General features: G+C 36.7%; 2 protein-coding genes across 11 annotated transcripts in view; one reads left to right on the forward strand and one right to left on the reverse strand.

The window, feature by feature from the left end:
• Window positions 1-90: 90 nt before the first annotated feature.
• LOC110837405 (COMM domain-containing protein 3) lies at window positions 91-2,162 on the reverse strand. The gene is made up of 3 exons (XM_022079496.2): window positions 2,027-2,162; window positions 1,659-1,933; window positions 91-1,047 (listed from the first exon to the last, which is right to left on the reverse strand). Exons 1-3 carry the CDS (start codon window positions 2,154-2,156, stop codon window positions 856-858), a joined length of 597 nt encoding a protein of 198 aa, XP_021935188.1. The 5' UTR covers window positions 2,157-2,162; the 3' UTR covers window positions 91-855.
• A 61-nt stretch (window positions 2,163-2,223) lies between these two features.
• Window positions 2,224-21,530, forward strand: part of LOC110837401 (uncharacterized) — a 30,216-nt gene continuing 10,909 nt past the window's right edge. The window contains exons 1-6 of one of the 10 annotated variants that reach the window (XM_087351195.1): window positions 2,224-2,359; window positions 13,392-13,526; window positions 16,343-16,530; window positions 19,054-19,211; window positions 21,102-21,179; window positions 21,285-21,437. In XM_087351195.1, the coding sequence (XP_087207321.1) occupies window positions 2,283-2,359; window positions 13,392-13,526; window positions 16,343-16,530; window positions 19,054-19,211; window positions 21,102-21,179; window positions 21,285-21,437 (789 nt within the window). In that variant the 5' untranslated portion in view covers window positions 2,224-2,282. The other 9 variants (XM_087351196.1, XM_087351199.1, XM_087351200.1 and 6 more) reach the window with 9 other exon arrangements.

Consider the following 21,530-nt stretch of genomic DNA (forward strand, 5'->3'; position numbering starts at 1 on the left):
TACCTTGTTCAAACTTTTTCCTACTGCCACAGTCCATTTCCCAAGTTAGTGTCGGTAAAAGAAAAGGTGAGATAAATGGAATGAAAATGGTAAACTGTGAACCATTTTATTCAGGGAATGTGATGATCCACAGAAAGACATTTGATGAAACAAAGCCAAGAGTTTTACTCCATGTGGATATGTATTTTGTTTCTTACTGGGACCTTGAATTTTCAATACAAAGTATGCAGATCTTTACAGCATAAGGGTTATGTAAAAACATTAGAAGTGAACAGGTTTTTGTGTAGGTACATTTGACATCCAGTAATCATGTTTCTGTTACATAAAAAGAGCCATTTTAAAATATTACAAAATGTTCAAATTACACAGCATGGCTCAGATACATCAAAATCAAGAATGAGCAATGAAATTCTTATTATACAGTCTTTCCATTTGCAATAAAATGCACATGGCCCAGAGACCTTCAGTGGCTAATGCCATGTTAGAATTACAAAAGATTACTAAGAAGGGGTATACCTCATTCAGACCTAGAAGTTAATATGGTAGCTCTTTAAGATATTACCAGTATCACATTAGGTGAAATAGATTCATTCACCCACGTTACTAGCAGAAAAATATTCCTGGATTGGAGGTTTTTAGTTTCAGATACTATACATTAAAACTGATGAGCTGCCCAAACATTAATATGAATTTTGTTACAGAATTTGAGTCAATTGTTATGAACGAACATGTATGGTTCCCAATCGTGGGTGGCCTCATATAGCACAGTTTCATGGTAGTTTGTTTGGCTTTGAGTGATGTAACGCACTGCCCATGGCACATACACATTCCTAACACAACACCTAGACCCAGGTTTTACATGTTGGCAATTCTTTCAACATGTCGAACTGCATCACGCAGTTTCCAAACAAGATCTTGCAGTTCTTCCTGTGTGCACAGAAATTTCAATCTGCTGATAGCAGAATCTTTTCCATACTGTTCCGGACATGATTCGGTATGGAATTGGATCAGGTAGAGGAAGCTTCCGACTTGTTCCAAACTGCTAGCCTGTAAGAACAAACATATTCCAAACAACATATTTTTGTCTTTAAAATTGTGGAAGATTTTCTTGTAATAGGACTCATAAGGGTACAAGCCAGGTTTTTAAAAGAGAATTATGCCCTGAATGTCACTATCTTGCACACTCTTTCCATCAGCAATAAGTCTTTACCTTAAAATTAAATTCAATACAAATTCCATTCAGTACTGCTATATTATACATAGCTTAGTGAAAATATGATACACAGTTTGACTGCTCTTTCTCTCTCCCCAAGTTTTGTTCATTTTAGCAGACCATGGTAAATTTTCTCTCAGAAGACCTAATAATCCTTCAACAGCTCTATAATACGTAGAATATGGAAATTTGTCAGTGAATTTGAGATTTATTTTGTAAAATTTTACCAACTTATCTAACCACCTAAACACAAGGATTTTGTTTTTGGTAATAAAAATTAAACCTTTATCATGGAATGTAGAAAATTTCACAACTGACTACGTGAAACTAGATCAGCCAGAAGGGGGAATCCTCAATTGTTAGATGGAATTGTGTCTTTCCTTAACACAACAGAAAAGTGTCCATCTTTTATCTATAAGATGCATAATTTGGAATCATGGCTTACCTTAATACAAAAGTCAAGTGTCCAGCTTGCATCTACTACATGTGGCAGGTAAATTCCTACATTACTGAGTGCTGCTTGCAGCTGTTTTTTGTGCAGTCTGTACAACCTTATGAGTTTTTCATTTCTTGGTGCACTAAAGTTATAATCTTGAACTAAAGTAACGGACAGTGTGTCCGGATCAATGTCATGCCTTGCAGACTCTATAAGAAGTGACAAAAGTGCAGCATATGATTCTTTAACTGCATCACCTTTCGCGTTGCATAGTTGAGAGACGTCTGAAATATGCAAAGAAAACAGAAATTACAATGAATTCCACACATTTTTTAAACAGTCATTACACAGGTAATTCGTGGCATAAATACACTTACTTATCACTTTCTGATTATCTGTAATTACGCATATTCCGGCTTCTAATAGTTTCGTGTAACAATTTTCTGTAATTGCACTAGAACTTCCAAGTAGTTTTAGACCTGCAGCAACGTGCGCAGAAAGCTCCATTTTAGAATAACAGTCCTACCACTTCTCTTCTTAGTTCACCCTTCAGCACCTCATTCCCTCATCTTCCCACAACCAGAAAAGTTGGGAATCAGGGTGTTCTTTTGAGTAAGCCATGACCACAGATTTATGTTCTCCAAGATTGATTATCATCCGTGCAAAATGATTACCGCATTTGAATGGTGTAATACGTACTTAAAAGTACAGTAAGTAGTGTAGATTATGACTGTCAGACCATTCTGAAAGTGAAATTGATATCATTTTTTGGGTGTTCTATGGATCATACCCGCAATAGCCCACGGGTTATTTATTAGGTTATTGACCTACAGGTTTTGAGTTTGTGTGGGAATTAGAATGTGACATTTTTTAAGAATCGAAAGAAATATAATATTGCCAATACGTTTCATAACAAGGACATTACAATTAGGAATTTGGTCTCGCGTTAATGCCGATGAGTAAGGGAGCTTGTTTTGAATACCGATGTGCACACACAAACCCATCTGTTGTTTTGAGCACAGATCGCCGTTGAAGGTATTACTCCATGCCAGAAGGATTAATAAAATAAATCAATATGTGTTTCGCGTGCACTGTGTGAAACTTTGAAGCGAGCATAAACATTTACAGACCATTTAATATATGAACAGATAACTGTCGATGTCGTATGTATACATCAATGACGAGCAAATTATTGAGTGTTGGTATGTGCAGTTTCAAACCATATTTGTTTTTACAGGTCAAGTTATGTGTTATTAATTTGTTTTTGGCCAAACCCCAATAGTTTCAGTGTTTATATACCTATGAAATGCATGTGTTTGGCATAAACAAGTTTGGTATCCATTCTTTATCGTAATACAACTCGCTGTAAAGGTTTTCATCCTTTACTTGCTCTTAATGTGTAATATGGTTCAAAGTACTAGAGTGCTTCCTCTAAGAAAATGTCACTGAACATATTTCTCTTTATGTCTGCTCCATCTTCCTTGGCAGTTTATTCCAGTTTCTTGTGTTTTCAATTCTATTTTTAACAAGCTGAATCTCTCTATTTATATCTTGACTGTATTTTCTTTACACTTTGGTTGCTTTGATGTACTCTTAATACCATAATATGTCCTGAGCTAGAGTTCTTAGTTGGGCACATAGCCAAATTTCAGTGTTTGAACTTCTATTTTCTACCCTGTTTTGAGCTGGGGTTGCTCAGTCAGTATAGTGACTGGCTACAGACTGGATGACCAGGGTTTAATCCGTGATGGGGTCAGAGGATTTTTCCTCTAGCCTTTGCATCCAGATGGGCCCTAGGGCCCACCCAGCTTCTTATCCAATGGGTACTGGGGTATTTTCCCGGGGTTAAGTTGTGGCCAGGGCATCCACTCATCCCCACCTAGTGCTGAGGTTAAGAATGAGTAGGAGCTATACTACCTCTCCCCCAAGCACCCATATGGCAGATAGTGGGACAGCTTTAGTTACTTTTTACCCTGTTTTCTGGGTATTTTCTTATTAATGATAATTTATGTTCATCACACACCTCTACTTACTCCTGTTATATTAGATTTAGTGCTTTCATTTTGTGATTATAACTTGTTCCAGATTTATTCTATGCATTTAAATTACAGCCTATTTTTATACATTTTATGTCATAATGATTTAAGTATTAACAATCAAGCAAATGGTCCGAAGTAACAAGCATGAAAGGAGTTTAAGTGCTATATTTTTGAATCAGCATGATATTTACAATCTGTAACTTAGATTAAAAAAATGTCTTTGGATCATATGTAAGAGTGTGCAGTTTTATGTTTGTATTATGTCCACAATTTATGCTGTTCTTTATTTTAATATATTTATGATTATTTTACCAATGATTGCAGATATAGATGTCATAGCACCCAAAATATTTAAACTTTTGCTGCAGCTAAACATTTCAAACTCTTACACAGGGAGTTTTTAGAGGAATGATAATGTTATGAATTGTGAATTGTTCTTGAGAAGGCTGAAGAAAGATGTATTAAGTATTTTAGGTTATGTTGTAAAAACCTTGGTTCATCATAGTTACTCATTGACTGTAGAATTGTGGCATGAAGGGTTAGGGTTAAAACAAAACATTGGGAATTACTTATATAATATATTTTGTATCTGATGCTTTAATGAAATTAAATTTTTAACACTGATTTTAAAGTGTGTGTGAAAATATAATTTTGCTTACCTACTTACCCACTTTAGGAGTAGTGTCTTGAGAAGCTGGTAATTAGTCAATGTACATTTCTTGCTTTTTATGGAACCTGATGTTGTTTTCAAACAGTAGTAAATTATAAAAAATATTTCCAAGTAAGGAATATATGCACCATGACATGTATGCATTTCCACTTTTTCAGTTTAGTATGAAAACAACACTTAGTGATTCAATATTTGGTTTCTCTATTCAATCTACTTTTTTATTGATAAAGAATTTAGCCTTGTATGGCTGTTTTTTAAAGTGTGATTATTTCATACAAGTGGTATTAATTCTATGCATATCACTTTATTTTTCTCTGTATATATTGGCTGTAGCTATCTCTGTCCCTTGTTCTGTGCTGTCTCAAGCTGTCTGCTATGTTAAGGTTGATTGTCCATCTCTGTCAGCTGCCAGGATGTTGTGAGGTTTTTTACTGTCCACTCTTCTTTCTCTTTTCTGTGTGTCTACTGTCTTGGTATTTTCTATATTCAGTTTAGTAGCTACAGCCTGAGCCAAATACCAAACTATTGAATGTTGTGAAGTCTTGCTATTTTCTTTGTGAGTGTCTGTGTTCATCCAGTTGTGGTTGTGTGTAATGGTTCTGCCTTTTTAGCTTCACCATCCTATGTGTAATCTATTTTGCATATCCCATTCTACATTTTTTACTATAAGCAATTGATTGTTTGTGTAATGTTCAGCAGAAATACTGAAGCTGTGAACCTCTGACATAGACCAGGTTTCATTATTTTAATATATGTTTGATTTAATTAAGAAATGCAGGATTGATATAATTGGTGATATTAATGACAGTGCATCATATGCAGTTCATTATTCCACAGCGATGCAGTGAGAATGAAAATTGTGTTTTAATCAAATGGATCAAATGTTTCTACACCAACTATATTGGGGAAATTCTGCACCATTTTGCATAGCATGGAATCAGATGTGCTTTCCAACTGCCATTTGTTTCAGTAAAGAGTAATGATGCAGTTATTTAATGTGAGCTATTCCTAAGTTTGCCGTGAAGGTCAATATTACACATTATTCTTTTATAAGTGTGGTAAGTTTATGCAATGATGGTGAAATAGTACTGGGGTGGGGACTCTTCTGTGTTGTGATTGAACTAATTGAAACATTACAGCAGCATAAGAACTTCAGTTGATGTTATCCATAAAAATGTGAGTTTGTTCAGTGATTAGTAGAAAGACATATAGTGCTCTACTGGTGAAACAACTTGCTTTGAAGCAGTTTTATCTTATGAAATGTCTTGAACTGTTCACAAGTAATATGACAAGTTACTTCTAACATGTAAGTCCTTCACTCGAATTTTCGGCATTTTGTTCCATAAAGCTTCATGGTCACAGGCAGTAGTATATGGTTTATGAACTGTTCAGCAACAGTGGCAGTATAATCTTGAAAAAACAAGTATATTATTATTGTTGTTGTTGTTGTTATAATCAAGGTTCTTAGATAGTGGTCAGAGACATTCAGCAAGAAGGCATAATGTACTGTACACAGTGAGCACTTTTAGACAAAGTTACAAATCTGAGACCCTGCAATAGAATGCATATACCAATAGAACTGTGTGCTGTCTAATGATGAAACAATGACAGTGAGCTACCAGTATGAAGTGGCGTCCTCCACTAGTGGAGGTTTCACACGTCTTCTGTTTATGTGGAAAGGGAGTCTGTACAAACTCATCTATCGTGAACTCCTCCTCTTTCTGGCTGCATTTGGAATACTCAGTGCACTCTACCGGCATGCCTTTACCGAAGAACAGAAGCGGCAAGTATAGGGATATCCTGCAAATTGAAACCTTTTTGAAGGGGGGGGGTTCCCAAATATTTGCTAAGCTCTAAATATTCTCACACAGTGAACAAATATTTTTCATATTTTTATTTTATTAGTATGTGTATCATTGCACTGAATGTAATGACATAGTGGTTTTCATTCCTGCTACAAATTCATGCTATCTTCAGTGAGGTTACTTTTTCTCAGCATAAATTAGCAGCTAAAGAAATTTCAAAATACTGGTCTGTTGTATGTTTGTTTTTTCCCACTTCTATTTTATTGTTTGTTTGCTGTTCGGTTAATTTACAACATAACAAATTTCTGAGGTAATGTGAGATTAATTGTGAAAGACTGTATGATTATAGTTTATGAATAAAGAGGGATGTGGGAGGGCACTGCCCTAGCATTTACATAGATGGACAGAGGAAAATAAAAAGAACCTGGACTGTGGTAATTAAAAACATTTGTGACAAACCTATCAGTTTTATCTTTAGGTGACAGGTGAAACCTGAAGATGGAAGTGATAGGTTTGTCTGAAATGTTAGCAACCACCTACAAGACTGCACAGCATTATAACCCGGAAGACCATGATCCATTTTTTTTACCATCATGAAAACCTCATAAACTGAAGTCAGGATAGTTATTGTAAATCCAGTATTTGGGCTGGGTATCTTGTGAATGAAAATGAGATGCATCGCCATTATGCCACATTGTTGCTCAGTAATGGATGCAAGTTTTTCAGAGTGAAAAGGTTCATTGGGTAATGCAATACTTTTTATGGTGACATGCTAAGAAACATTAACATCAAAAAGCATCAAGGATTTGTATAACAGTACATGTGAATTTAAGTTGGGATACCAATCTAGGCTATACTTGAGATATAAAGATGAGAATGGTAATTTGTTTGCAGATTCCTATATTATTGTAGACAGGTGGGGAATTTATTTTAGTAAACTTCTATGCATCTGGTGAGTTTAGAGAGTCTTAAATTAATACTGCTGAAAAGTTTGTCTCAGAATTTAGCTTTTTTGAAGCTAAAATTGTCACTGATAAATGTTAAGGTATAAACTTAATACTAGCTTGCGTCCTCGAGGCAGATGGTCACACTGCACTGAGAGGTACATAAACTTATAATCTCTGGACTTACAAAGAATTTGCACAGAAATGGAAAGAGTTGTTTTGTTCATATTAATAAAAGTGGTTACAGAACTGAATAATCTCTCTTTTGAAAACTTTATATACTATTCTTCCAGCACAGTTGACATAATTTGTAAATAAAATTATTGCTGATCATAAATATATTCTGTCATAATAGGTTACTTATTGATAGAATACTTTGTATGTGACAAATATTGGAGGGAAAGTGTGAAAATAATATATCTGCATGTCAGGCATTTGTAGTGTTTAATGATGCTGATCATTTAGTTTGAAAGAGTAATGATACATAAGATTTAATTAAATTTGGAACTTTGTATGTTAAAATGGAATGTGTGTTCACAAGGAGTCTGTTAGAGGGTGTATGGGGTAAATGTATATCTGAGGTTTTCTCCAGTTTACAGTGGGCTAAGAGAAGAGAAAGCTTTATTCCCACTTCTTTTTAATTTTTGTCCTGAGTATAAGCAATCAGGACAGTACAAGAGAATCTGGAAGAATTGAAATTTGCTGGCCTAAATCAGATATGTGTTTATGCTGCTGCTGTTAATTTTTTGAGGGAGAATATAAGTACCATAAAGAATTATACATATATTTTTATAAAAGACAACAAAACTTAATTTTGAAATAAATATAAATAAAAATCAATGAACATGCCACAAAACCAAAATCAGCAATGAAGTCTTTAATAAATAATTTAAGAATGTTTAAAAATTTAAGTATCTGGAAACACCACTAACAAATATGAAACATGTTCTTGATGGAATTAGGAGGAGAAGAAATTCAGATATTTTTATTATATTATTTAAAAACTTTGACCATTTTGTCTACTTTTTAAAATGTTGAAGATTAGGATGTACAAACCAGTTTTATCAGTTGTTTTGTATGAGTGTGCAGTGTGTTCTCTTACTTGAGGTCAGAACATAAAATACAAATGTATGAAAACAATGTGCTTGGGAAAATGTATGGATCTAAGAATAATTATGTGAATACTGTAGGATGCTATATAATGAATAACTCTGTTGCTTCATCCAAGTCACATAGTTTAAATCAGGTAGTCAAATGTAAGAGGCTGTAAAATAGGCTTTGCACTTGGGTAGGATGGTGAGACAAGAAATGTGTATAGAATCTTGGTGCGGAAATCTCTTGGTAGATCAAAAAAGATAACATTGAGTTGGATCAACAGGTGATAGTTATGAAGATGAAAGGTGGGTGGCAGTGGCTCAAGATTGTATCCATTGATGGGCTTTAGTATTAGCTGTGTTGAACTTTCAGGTTCTGCTAGGACTGTGTAACATATGATACTTATAAGTATCCTGAAAACCAACATACCTGTCATAACATTTATATGCTATTTACAAGATGAGGAAAATACAAAACTGTCCCTTAATGCTTTACTAAGTGCCATGCCATGCAAACATATGGGGAGTGGACGTATAGTTCTATGCATTTTTGAACTCAGCTCTAGAAGAAGGTGATTGATTAACTCCAAAGCTGGTCATTTTAGTCTCAGAAGAAGTATCCCTACACCAAGTGTATTGGAAGTTGGGTGGTCCCCAGAGCCAGTCTGAATGTTGTGGGGAGAGGGGGGGGAGTCTTGTTGGGAATCGAATCTCTGTTGACAAGGCAGTAGCCTAGTCTTATTCACCACATTTAGTGTCTAGTTTCATTTTTCTGTTCACCAAACTGAAAATTACCAAAAGAAAGAGAGATTCAGAAAGTGCCAAGCAGCACTCAAAGTTTGGCATGGAAATTGAACAAAATCCCCAAATATGAGTACTTCAATAGGTGGCAGTACTTTAATCATGCAAAACTACTTTGAAAGAGAGAAATTTATATAAGAGATATGTCATCTTTAGTTACTACATCTCTTCCCTTAAAACAACTCAGAATTTTATGTTCTGCCCTGGTACATGTACTGTGCAAGATTTTTTCTAATCTATAAGTACCTTCATATTAAGAATTTAATTAATTTTTAATAAATCTGTGCTTATATAGATCATATTGGGTCCACAAGTGAGTCTTGGCTTGTGTGTTGCGGTTGTGCTACTCTTAGTACACAACATATTGAACAGTAGCCAATTGTCAACTCTGTGGGAAGATTTATTTATGCTAGAGTTTAGTACAGTATCATGTTATACATGTTGTTTTTTGGTTCTTCTTTTGTTAAGCTTTTTGTGGCTCAGAGATAGTGCCTCTGAGTGTGTGGAAGTGCCAAGATTTGTTGCTTTATTTAGCTCCAGCAAACTCAGGGTCTAGTACACTTACTTACAATAGAAAATGAACACTCATTCAACCCTTTGCTAATATAATAAGGTATAAAATTTAGTTACCTTATGGAATTAATTTTTTTATTTGTATGTTTACTTGTAATAATATGAGTAGCATATTTTGACCTAAGAAACAGTGTGAGGATGATTGAGACATTTACATAATGAGGAACTTCCTAATCTGTATTTGTCACCTGATATAGTGAATTAACTATATGAACTAAAGTCTGTCTTGAGGATTTGGTACTGTTGTTGATCTGTGTGTCAATCTGTTGTCTGTTTTTTCCACCATTCATATTCACAAGAGCCTACCACTGAACACTTCAATCCAGCCCATACTCTCACACCTTGTTTCTAAAGCTACATTCTGATACTAACTTTACATCTAAGCTTAGGTTTCCCAAGTGGTCTTTCATTTAGGTATTCCACCAAAATTTTTCTAAGAGGTTCACACCATTTTGACAAGTTGCACTTTGGCAGTGATTGTCACTGGTGCTTTTTCTAGAAGAATATACATCCAACATTCTACTGTTGATATTTAAAAAAATATGACATACAACAAATATATGCAACTAACCTAAAATATGATTTTAGACTTAGACAAAAGTTATTATAACTTAGTATGACAGGCTGCATGTTAAATTAAGCTGTGCATATGTTGAAAATACACCTCAGACTTATCTTGTGTCCACATTTGGTGCAAATACCATTATCTATCCTATAATCTAAATTTTAGAGATAGTGTATTTCTCTGGTTCATATTTGTTTACATGAGTATATACATGTAATGTATATCTGAAGTTCTGTAATAAGCTCTTGTATATAATTATTTTATTGGTTATCAGAATCTGTTGTACTCACTAGTCTTATAGTTTTCTGGGGGCTTTCTGTTACATAGACCTACTTGCTGCTTGTATTGTAAAAATAGCCACACATCTTATTTTAGAAATGTCAGGATATAAAATTAAAATGGGTTACTTGAACTGGTTGTCAACATGACAGTAACATAATAGTACAGTGACAGACAGCCTTATTAATGGAACAGATGAATACTGCCAAGGATATTAACTGACATAACTTAGCCTAAAGATAACATACTACTTGATGCCAATTTTGATTTGTTGATCCTAGTAGTCACTTATTTGTTGCTGCTACCTCAGAAGGGATTTGGATTTTCTTTCTTTAAAAGAAGTAAAATGTTGTGTTGCTTAATTTAATGAACTATAAAATCTTGGTCAGTAAAGTGAGTGACTACAGGCTGAATGGCCAGAGTTTAATTATTGAAACGTACAGGGACGTTTTCTTTGTCACCATGCCCAGAATGGTTCTTGACACCCCCCCATACACACAGTAAAATCTAGCCAGAAAGGCATACCACATAAAGAAAAATTAGAAATCTTTAAATGTGTGTTACATTCTAACATAAGCTGGCTTTCATTACTGAACTGACTAACTCTATGGATCAGAATTCTTTGAGAAACTGTTATTTGCTCAGCTAGTCTAAACATTTCCCATTTAAAGGAACTCACATGTACAGTACAGTGCTCAAAATATGCCCACCACTGGTCCATATTCTGAGAAACATGAATCCAGTTTATGCATACCTCCCAACCCATTTCTTATAAGATACATTTTAGTATTATCCTCTCATCTATACCTAGATCTTTTAAGTTGTCTCTTCCCTTCAGGTTTTCTAACCAAAACTTTGCACGCATTCCTCATTTTTCCTACTTTTTACATTATTTATTCAAATGTAAAATGAGATATTTTTCCTAGCTCAGTACCAAAAAAATATGGGTCATCTCTTAATCTTGAAAAAAAGTACAGGGTTATTCATAATTTTCTGACACATTAAAAAAATGGCTAGACTTGAATGGTGCAATGGATGGTAACATAGGACATGCCGATAGAAAGAGAAACTCTCCAAGTTTGTTTTACATACTTCATAAATGCTCTATCTGTCCGCCCTTTGTGACACGGCAGACGTTAAGCCGATAATCCATTTCCACCCACACTCGCTGCCGGATGTCAGATCGATTTGTGAGATGGCAGCGATGATTCGTCTTCGCAATTCAGGCAGATCCCGTGGAAGAGGCGGTACAAAGACCTGGTCCTTAATGTACCCCATAAAAATAAATCATATGGCGTCAGGTCCGGTGATCGGGGTGTCCAGTGAAGCAGCACATGGTCATTGAGCATTTATGAGGTGTGTAAAATAAACTTGGAGTTTTTCTCTTTCTTTCGGCATGTCCAATATTACCATCCTTTGCACCATTGAAGACTTGCGATTTTATTTAATGTATCAGGGAATTATGAATAACGCCGTATATTACATCACAAAGAGAAAATGTTTGCAGCACCAGTAGTACAGGTTACTTGTCATAGTATTTGCTTCATTGCTATCCTTACACAAGAAAATCTAGGTAGTAGAACTGTATATGTTATTTCAGAGCTGTGTGGATTGGGGCAAAAATCTGACTCATAATTAAAACTTTATGAAAAAGAGAGAGGAGAAAATGCCATGATTTTATGTTTGAGTTGGAGAATATTATAATTGGGTTTTTGTCATAAAGGTATGAAGTTAAAGAACATTGGTTATATGAATATCAGGTCTACAGAACGTCAGTCATCAAGTCCTCTTAAAAATTACTTGAAGAAACATTAAGAAAAACATTTTTCTTTGTAAAAAGGTAGGTGCTTGAACCCAAATGTGAACACCAAGCAAGATGGGATGGTGGTAATGTTCTAGAATTGTACGAGGTGCGATCGGAAAGTTTATAGACTGCACCTATAAAAACCCGTACACTTATCTCAGGTATTAAATTCATCCATCACCCTCGAAGTAGTTCCCCTGGGAGTGAACACAACGATCCCAGCGCCGCTGCCAAGCCTGGAAGCATCCCTGGAAATCTTACTTTGTCAGCCTGTCAAGCACCATCTGCGATTCTGCCTGAATCTCTTCTATCGTCTCAAATCTCCTTCCCTTTAGCTGAATTTTCATCTTTGGGAAGAGGAAGAAGTCACACGGCGAATAAGGAGGGTGCGGGATGACGGCCATGGTGTTTGAGGCCAAAAACAGCCGAACTCTGAGGGCGGTGTGCGCTGGCGCGTTGTCATGATGCGTCGCATGTGGAGTTCTTCCTTTAGAATCAGCTGATAGGTCCCATAGCCTATCCCAACAATGTCGCACAAGTCGTTGATGGTACGACGTCGATCTTCGTGAATGGCCTGCCGAATCTTCGTAACATTTTCGGGCGTTGTGCTCGAAGATGGTCGTCCAGAACGCTCGTCATCATCGACAGAGGTTCGGCCATTTTTAAAACGTGAATGCCACACAAAAGTTTGTGCACGACCCATTGCGGACTCCCCAAATGCTTGCTTTAGCATTTCATAGGTTTCCGTAGCCGTTTTGGCGAGTCTTTGGCAAAATTTGATGCACACGCCATTCCGAAATCGCAGGAGGGTCGGTGTAATGCACTACCAAAACGCCCGTAACTAAGAAACAAATGCTAATTCGATGATGCCGGCTGGCACACTGATTCACTATGAATGTAGGCCGCACCCCCTAAAGGCAGAAGCTCGTACTACATCCGGTTCGCCCGCTATTGACACAGTCTTGAAATTTTCCGATCGCACCTCGTATGTAGGTTTTAATCATTTAAAACCTTGACTGATTATATACTCTGTTGCAGCACAGAAATTATCTCTGAACACAAATTAATATTTTGCAGTAATTACAATGTACTTGAACAAACAGTTATATACTGTGTGATAATTATGTACAGTTTAAAGTTTTACTAATGGTTGCATTTTGTATTGTAGGTTGTTTGAGAAGGTTGTCGTTTACTGTGACACTTTCATCAACCTGATTCCGCTCTCTTTTGTACTGGGCTTCTATGTAGCATATGTTGCAGGACGCTGGTGGCAGCAGTACATGGCAATTCCTTGGCCTGACAAGTGAGTATGGCAAGACAACATTACATTTTGGCCAGCTTTTCATGACCAATAAGAAAATGTTCATATAGGCAGGCAGCATTCAGTTTCATATTTTAGTATTTGTAAATATGTATAAACTTCAATTGGGATTTTATGTCGGTTTAGACCATTTAGTTATGCAAATGCAGGTATCATTTCAAAATCAAACAGTTTTATGTCTCTATGTGCCTATTACAGGATTCTGAGCCAATCCCGTCTTTTTTATCAATCTTTCTGGTAGCCTTTTTAAATACGTTTCTATAACACATTCCACATGAATTCTTTGTTAATCCTGTCCTAGGTATGTACATATCTGACCCAATATAGTCTCCTAGATTTCACTGTCCTAACAATTCTAGGTCACGTATAATGTCTTAAATTGCCCACTTACTTCTTCTGTTTCAGGTCCAAATATTTTTTGAGTACTTTGTTTTCAGACTGGTAATTCAAGTTTTTCCTTCAAATTAAGAGACAGTGTTTCAGTAAAGAGATGGGGTGTTAACAGTTTTTGAACTGAAGAATAACATGCATTTTCACAGCTTATTTATTCTTCTAATTTCATTATAAGCGTAATTTCTGTTTTCTAGTCAGGGGTGCTAAATAGCAGTTGATAGGACAGAAATTATTGGAATTTTCTTTTCTACATTTATTTTAAATAAATATCTTGCGGTGTTTCATGTTAGAATATTTAAGGCATTAACCACGCAATGAACTTGTTATTTTCATGTTACATTGGACATGATGTCATTTGTATTATCTTCATCTGTCAGGTGTGGTAATGGTTCTGTAATTATATTATACTCGGTATTAATTTTCTGTATGATGTGAGGATTTATCATTCTTGTCAAGAATTATAAAAGAGAAACATGTATGCTTTTGCACAGTGAGATTATTCTTGAGTACTCAGCTGCTGATTGCTAACCCTTTCAGAGAAAAGTGTTGGACACTTCACCATCATGTCAGCCTGCAGACATCTGAACTGCTGCTGGAACTGACAGATCTACAGCTTAAAAACATTGAAAATAAAACTTGCCCTAGTTACAGCAGATGCTGGAAATGCTATCCATTGTTAAATGTTCATTCCTGGCACCTCTGTAAAATGTTTACTTTAACATGCTGAAGTTGTTTGTAGGAAATAGACAGAACTTCCCTTCAGATATTGTCCTGCACTAATTCTTGTGTGTGGGGATTTGATGTTTCAACTTTTGGCTATATGGTTGCCAACAAATAAAGAGTCACAAAAGGGTTGAAGTTAGGGAAGTGTGCTGGGCACAAACAACTAATAATTCTGTTTCCAAAAGCTTCCTTCAGAGCACTGCTATTACATTACTGATGGTTTAACACATTGACTCTCAGTTGATATTTTTCTATCATAAATTTTGTACCTCGACCCACTGGTGACCGTCATCTTGCTCTGGTAAAAAGAATCCAGAACTCTTACTGAATTAACTGCATGACACTTACAAATGTGATGTATTTTCTGTCCCAGTTGTGATATTAGAAATACATTATTTCAGTCCATGAAGACCTAGCTTCCAATAAATGATACAGTCCTGTGACCCACCAGTGCCTCTCTCAGTACTGAAATCTATTCACAAGTGGTGGACTGATTGGTGACTCTCATAAACGCCAATGTATTAAATGGTTTCAGTTTCGGGAGTTATCGGGCATGACTGTGACACAACTGAGTGATGTCTGTTTATAACATAGATTAGGTGCACTCACAGGAGTTAAAGCAACATGGGACTTGGGATCTAAGATTCAACTGGTGAATTACACATAAGCTTGCTTTACAGGTTTTGCTTGGAAACTTGGTGAAAGTATTTTTCCCTTGATTAGCTAGAAGTACGAGGTGCGATCGGAAAGTTTCAAGACTGTGTCAATAGAGGGCGAACCGGATGTAGTACGAGCTTCTGCCGCTAGGGGGTGCGGCCTACATTCATAGTGAATCAGTGTGCCAGCCGGCATCATCGAATTAGCATTTGTTTCTTAGTTACGGACGTTTTGGTAGTGCATTACACCGACCCTCCTGCGATTTCGGAATGGCGTGTGCATAAAATTTTGCCAAAGACTCGCCAAAACGGCTACGGAAACCTATGAAATGCTAAAGCAAGCATTTGGGGAGTCCGCAATGGGTCGTGCACAAACTTTTGTGTGGCATTCACGTTTTAAAAATGGTCGAACCTCTGTCGATGATGACGAGCGTTCTGGACGACCATCTTCGAGCACAACGCCCGAAAATGTTACGAAGATTCGGCAGGCCATTCACGAAGATCGACGTCGTACCATCAACGACTTGTGCGACATTGTTGGGATAGGCTATGGGACCTATCAGCTGATTCTAAAGGAAGAACTCCACATGCGACGCATCATGACAACGCGCCAGCGCACACCGCCCTCAAAGTTCGGCAGTTTTGGCCTCAAACACCATGGCCGTCATCCCGCACCCTCCTTATTCGCTGTGTGACTTCTTCCTCTTCCCAAAGATGAAAATTCAGCTAAAGGGAAGGAGATTTGAGACGATAGAAGAGATTCAGGCAGAATCGCAGATGGTGCTTGACAGGCTGACAAAGAAAGATTTCCAGGGATGCTTCCAGGCTTGGCAGCGGCGCTGGGATCGTTGTGTTCACTCCCAGGGGAACTACTTCGAGGGTGATGGATGAATTTAATACCTGAGATAAGTGTACGGGTTTTTATAGGCGCAGTCTATAAACTTTCCGATCGCACCTCGTATATCAGCAGTTTCTGTATCCTTGAATTATATTAGTAATAGATTTTTATTATGTTTATTTTTACAGGATCATGCATTCAATTGCATTATATATACCTGGGAATGATGAGTATGGTCGGATGGTTCGTCGCACACTGATGCGCTACTTGAACTTAACCCTTATACTAGTGCTACGCTCTATCAGTTCTGCTGTCAAGCGTCGCTTCCCTACACTTGATCACCTCGTAGAGGCAGGTACATACAGTATGCAGGCAGGTGGGAAAATTAATCCAAACTCACAAATCTTACTCTACAACATAGATTTATATGATATATTAGCAGTCCTTGTAGTAATGCCAAAAACAGACTGCTTAAAGAAGTGTGTCAGTCATGCATATTAGAACTGGCAGTTAAGAAAAAATATTTTTATGTGTATTAATTAGGATTTTACATTTACAGTCTATGATTCAGAGCCCCATATGTATTTACACTGTTGTACTTTTTTTACATGTGGATTTGCTTGGTGTCATTTGCATTTATTCATTTGTTGTAAATACAGTATGTGAAAAGTCTAAAGTTAGAGAGATGGTTGAATATAGGCTACTGAACAAAGTGATTCAGTGATTAGCATTTATGCTTCTTATTCAGTGTGCCACATGTTTGAGTCTTCTACTTGAAATTTTGATGTTGATGTTCTGGGTTGTAATGCCATGTGTACTTGTAGATACTAACACTGAGTCCTGAAGATGGAGACAATATGTTTCTTCAAAACATTGGTATCTACCTACAGTATTATGTAGTAATTAAGACATTTGACACACTTTATCCTTAAAATTGTTTGTTCTTTATTCTGGTGACAATTTTCAGTATGATCATACCATCTTCAGACCAGTCTCTGTGTAGTGTGCCAACTAGGTGTTAAAACTGAATTAAAATTAATGTTGCAAGATGGCTTATGTTTGAGGCTGAGTTAATATGACAGCTAAAAGTAATGTAAGTTTAGAATTTTGTGGAATGGTACTGTCATTACAAAATGGGCCCATTTGTTACATGAGATTTTTTTATAGTTATCTTGAATATGTTGTAAGTTACAATGACGTTGTATGTTGGAATTAATTTTATTTTATATGCTTCAAGTAGATTGCTTGTGGTTTATTCCTGGAGATTGTATGAAGTTGAGAGGAGGCATGACATTATGTTGCTAAGGTAGGCTGGAATGGGGGTGTAATTATAGTTTAAATTGTGTTTTTGTGCATGTACTTAAGTAAAGCAGAATAAAAACAATGAGTACTTACGTGAGTGTGGTTTTGAGGTATAGCAATCTTGCGGTGAACTGTTTGCTGAGTGAGTATGCGGATGGTAGGGTGCATATGTGAATGCTGCCAGCTATTTCTTTTACAGTTGCGGATGATTTAAAAAATGGGGTTCCCATTTTCGGCATATGTGTCATTTGGGATATTGCCATAGGTTATTCTATTTTTATAAATGTGGCATCTTTCTAGCATGTTCATGTATTGCCTACAAGTCCACACATTGTTACAACCCGGAAAACCAACATCAATATTTTCACCACTGTGAGAACCTCAGATCTCTATTTGAACGTATGTTATCTTCTCAACAGCCACTTTCTAATAAACAACTTATGTTTATGTGCTTTTAGTGGTAATAATATTAGAAACTATGTAAATTGGATTGCAATGTACTTAAATGTGTTTTAACGTCTTTTCAAAGTTGTTTAGAATGGCTATGAGCATTCAGAATGCCAAGGTTCACTCTGGTATGGAGTGTACCTTTTCAATTTTTTTAATCTATAAAAGATGCTTATGTAGGGTGCGGCAGAGGACACGCATGTTTTTCAAATAACAATAACTCAGTTGATTTTCAAGTTAAAAATTTTAATTACACAGAAAGAAAGGTTTTACAATGCAGTTTTTGTTGAACATTTTTGAATTACTTCCGAAAAATAACGTCCGTCAAGTGACGCCCTTCCGTCTGTACGCACTCTTGCAGCCTCTCCTCGAAATTCTGCATTGCTCTTCCCCACAGTAGCGATATCCTGGCGAATGGAATCGTTCAGTTCCTGGATGTTACTTGGTTTGTTTCTGTAGACCGTTGATTTGAGGTAACCCCACAAAAAATAGTCACATACGGACAGGTCAGGGAAGTGAGGCGGCCAAGGGATATCACCGAAACGGGAGATGACTTGTTGGCGAAACATGCCACGAACCACCTGCATCGATGCTCTCGCCGTGTGTGCTGTGGCACCATCCTGTTGGTACCACATTTGCCGCATATTTACCCTTCGTCTGCGCAGTTCTGGAAGCAGGAAATTGTTGAGCATTTCGACATAGCGCTCCTCGGGCTTCTGAGAACTGCCAATCTCACTCTCTCAACGTTTTCAGGGGTACGCACAGACGCGGGAAAGCCAGGTGGTTTCCTCTTCATCACAGACCCTGTTGTCCTAAGCGCATCAACCCACCTGAGTATCGTGTTACGATCAGGGATGAACTGTTACGGAAAAGGAGCTAAACGGCAATTACGGATTCACAACTTTTGATATAATTTTCAACGACAAACACCCAATGCTCGTAGGTCCACGGTGCCAAGGCTACTGAAACTGCATCGTCTAAGCTGTCTACTAGCAAGGGGCTGAAATCCCCCACCCTCCTCCTTGCCGAGTACTAGCCATTCGAAAAACATGCGTTTCCTCTGCCGCACCCTATATTTTAATGAAGTCTTCTGAACAATAAAAGGTCACTTTTTACAAGAATAATATTAAGTGTTTAATGATATTGACAGGTTTCATGACATCAGTAGAACTTGAGATGTACCAGTCTGTCCCCAGTGTTGAGTTCAATACATATTGGATCCCCTGCACATGGTTCATCAACCTGTTGAAAGAAACCAAGAAGGGAAGTCGCATTTCAGATTCACATGGATTGCAGATTATTATGGAGGTATTTTACCTTCACTTCAATGCTGTGAAATATCCTTGTCCACTCACTCACTCTCATGGTGCACTGTCTTCCTTGATAAGTTGATAATTATGTACTTTACCATGAAATTCCCTGTGTTTATGGAACCGAAAGCGTCATTACTATGATCACAAAAACCTGTTACTGGACCCTATCCTGAGCAAGTTAAATCCAGTTTACATCTTCAAACCCTGTTTCTTAATATATATTTTAATATTATTTTCCCATTAATGTCTAGTTCTACCAAGAAACCTCTTCTCCTAAGCTTTTTCTGACAAAAATTTTGTATTTCTCATTACTACCATATGCACTACATTATCTGTCCGTGTTAATTATCCTTGTGGTTTGATTACTGTGTTAAATGTTAGGTGCTTTGTTAAATATACCTGGGGGATACTGGGAACGACCTGTTCTTCAAGTGCCTGAGCACTGTGGGTCTCAATTTTTCGTTGGCTCGATCTATAGAAATTTGATAGGACTCCTTGGACGAGGGATCGGCCCATCACAAGGCCTCTACCTGTACACAGGACAGCACAACACAGAAAAACGCGGACAAACATCCATGGCTTGAGTGGGATTCGAACCCATGTTCCCAGCGACCAAGCAGCACAAGGCCCACGCCTCAGACCGCGCGGCCACTGCGGGCCCCCGTTATGTATACCACATATATATGAAAATAAATAAACATTCTTCCAGTCCATTTCCCATGATCTTTGCATTATTTGTTTTTATGTGTCCAGTGCAGTATTAACACGTATTCTTAAATGTTACACTAGACATATGTTGATAATTTTTTGTTGCTCTTCAGTATCGTCTTGGTCCAAATCTGTCCACTTATATTGATGTGTTTACATCCAAGCTACAAGTTAGAAATTCATGTTATATCGTTTTTTACCTATGATGTGTCTACTTTAAGTGAGTTGTCTGACAACTAAACTTCTCAGTCTGCCTCTGACTTCCCACAATTTGTTCTCCTTTAATTTATTTCCATGGCCTTCCTTCCTTCTGTGTGACATCTTTCCTAACCTGTTGTTCTCATCTTGATCTTGATCTCACTCTTGGGATTTTTGCTCTTACTTCCATATTAAAAGCCTTCTTTGGTTTTCTGTCTTCTTTCATTCTTGAAATGTGTCCATAGTAACGTTTCTGTTATTTGTCAATTTGTCTTAAAAGATGTTAACTTTAGATCCTCTTCATTATTGTTTTTATATATCTTTGCTATTTCTGTCTATACTTCTTAAAAATCTCATCTCTGCTGCCATTAATGTACTAATATCTGTCTTGGTCTATGCCCAAGTTTCTGCTCCATATGTTAATGTGGGCATGCAGTACTTTTAAATAATAAGTATATCTTCCCCTTCTTAGGCTTTTTCCATTTCCTGAGTAAGTCCCTCATTGTTTATTTTTTCTGTAATTTCTTCTTTAACATTTTCATTTATCAGTATTTTACTTCCTAAGTACTTAACACTTTCATTTTTTTGTTTCATGATTAGTATGTTTGACATTTTCTGTGCCCCTTCTCTTTAAGAGTATCTTCATAACCACATATTTAATCCCAAATATCCACACTGTAACAATACTTTTTAATTTCTTCTCTCTGGTGCTTTCATTCAGTTTCCACATAACTATGTCATCATTGCATACCATAATTTTTGGTATTTCACTGTCTTGTGTCTTTACACTCCTTAATATTTTATCTATTGCCCTATTGAACAGCACAGGAAATAAAACACTTCTGTTGTGTGCTGTACTGAGTTGTATATGTTTTGTCTTCTGTCCTCTCTTTTTTCTCTCTCTCTGTGTTCCTTTGTTGCTTTCACCTATTCATTTATTCACTTCTGCCATATTTCAATTTTGTTCTGATTCTTTCAGGAGTTTAATGAGTTCCGGTCCAAATGTGGGTTGCTGTGGAGTTATGATTGGGTTAGCCTTCCTCTGGTGTATACCCAGGTACTGTATCATACTTCTGATATATATAAAATGCTGTGTTGTGTATAACATTAGACATTTTGCTAAAAATGGTTTTGCAGTATTATCACTGAGTATCTGTTTCAGGTGGTGACCATAGCAACATACTCATTTTTCTTGGCTGCTTTAGTTGGTCGACAGTATGTTGAAGAAAGGAGCAAAAGCTACCAGATGGAAGTGGATATATATGTGCCTGTATTCACAATATTACAATTCTTCTTTTATATGGGACTACTAAAGGTTTCGTGTCTGTTTCATGATTGCTTGTGCTCTATTTAAATGTGCACTTTATCAAAAATGTTCAGATAATGTAACACAGCTTATATTTTCTCT

Source organism: Zootermopsis nevadensis, unplaced genomic scaffold, assembly GCF_977971745.1.
Source record: "Zootermopsis nevadensis isolate Lab colony 2312 unplaced genomic scaffold, Znev_1.0 Znev_ptg000018l, whole genome shotgun sequence".
Taxonomy (NCBI): Eukaryota; Metazoa; Arthropoda; class Insecta; order Blattodea; family Termopsidae; genus Zootermopsis; species Zootermopsis nevadensis.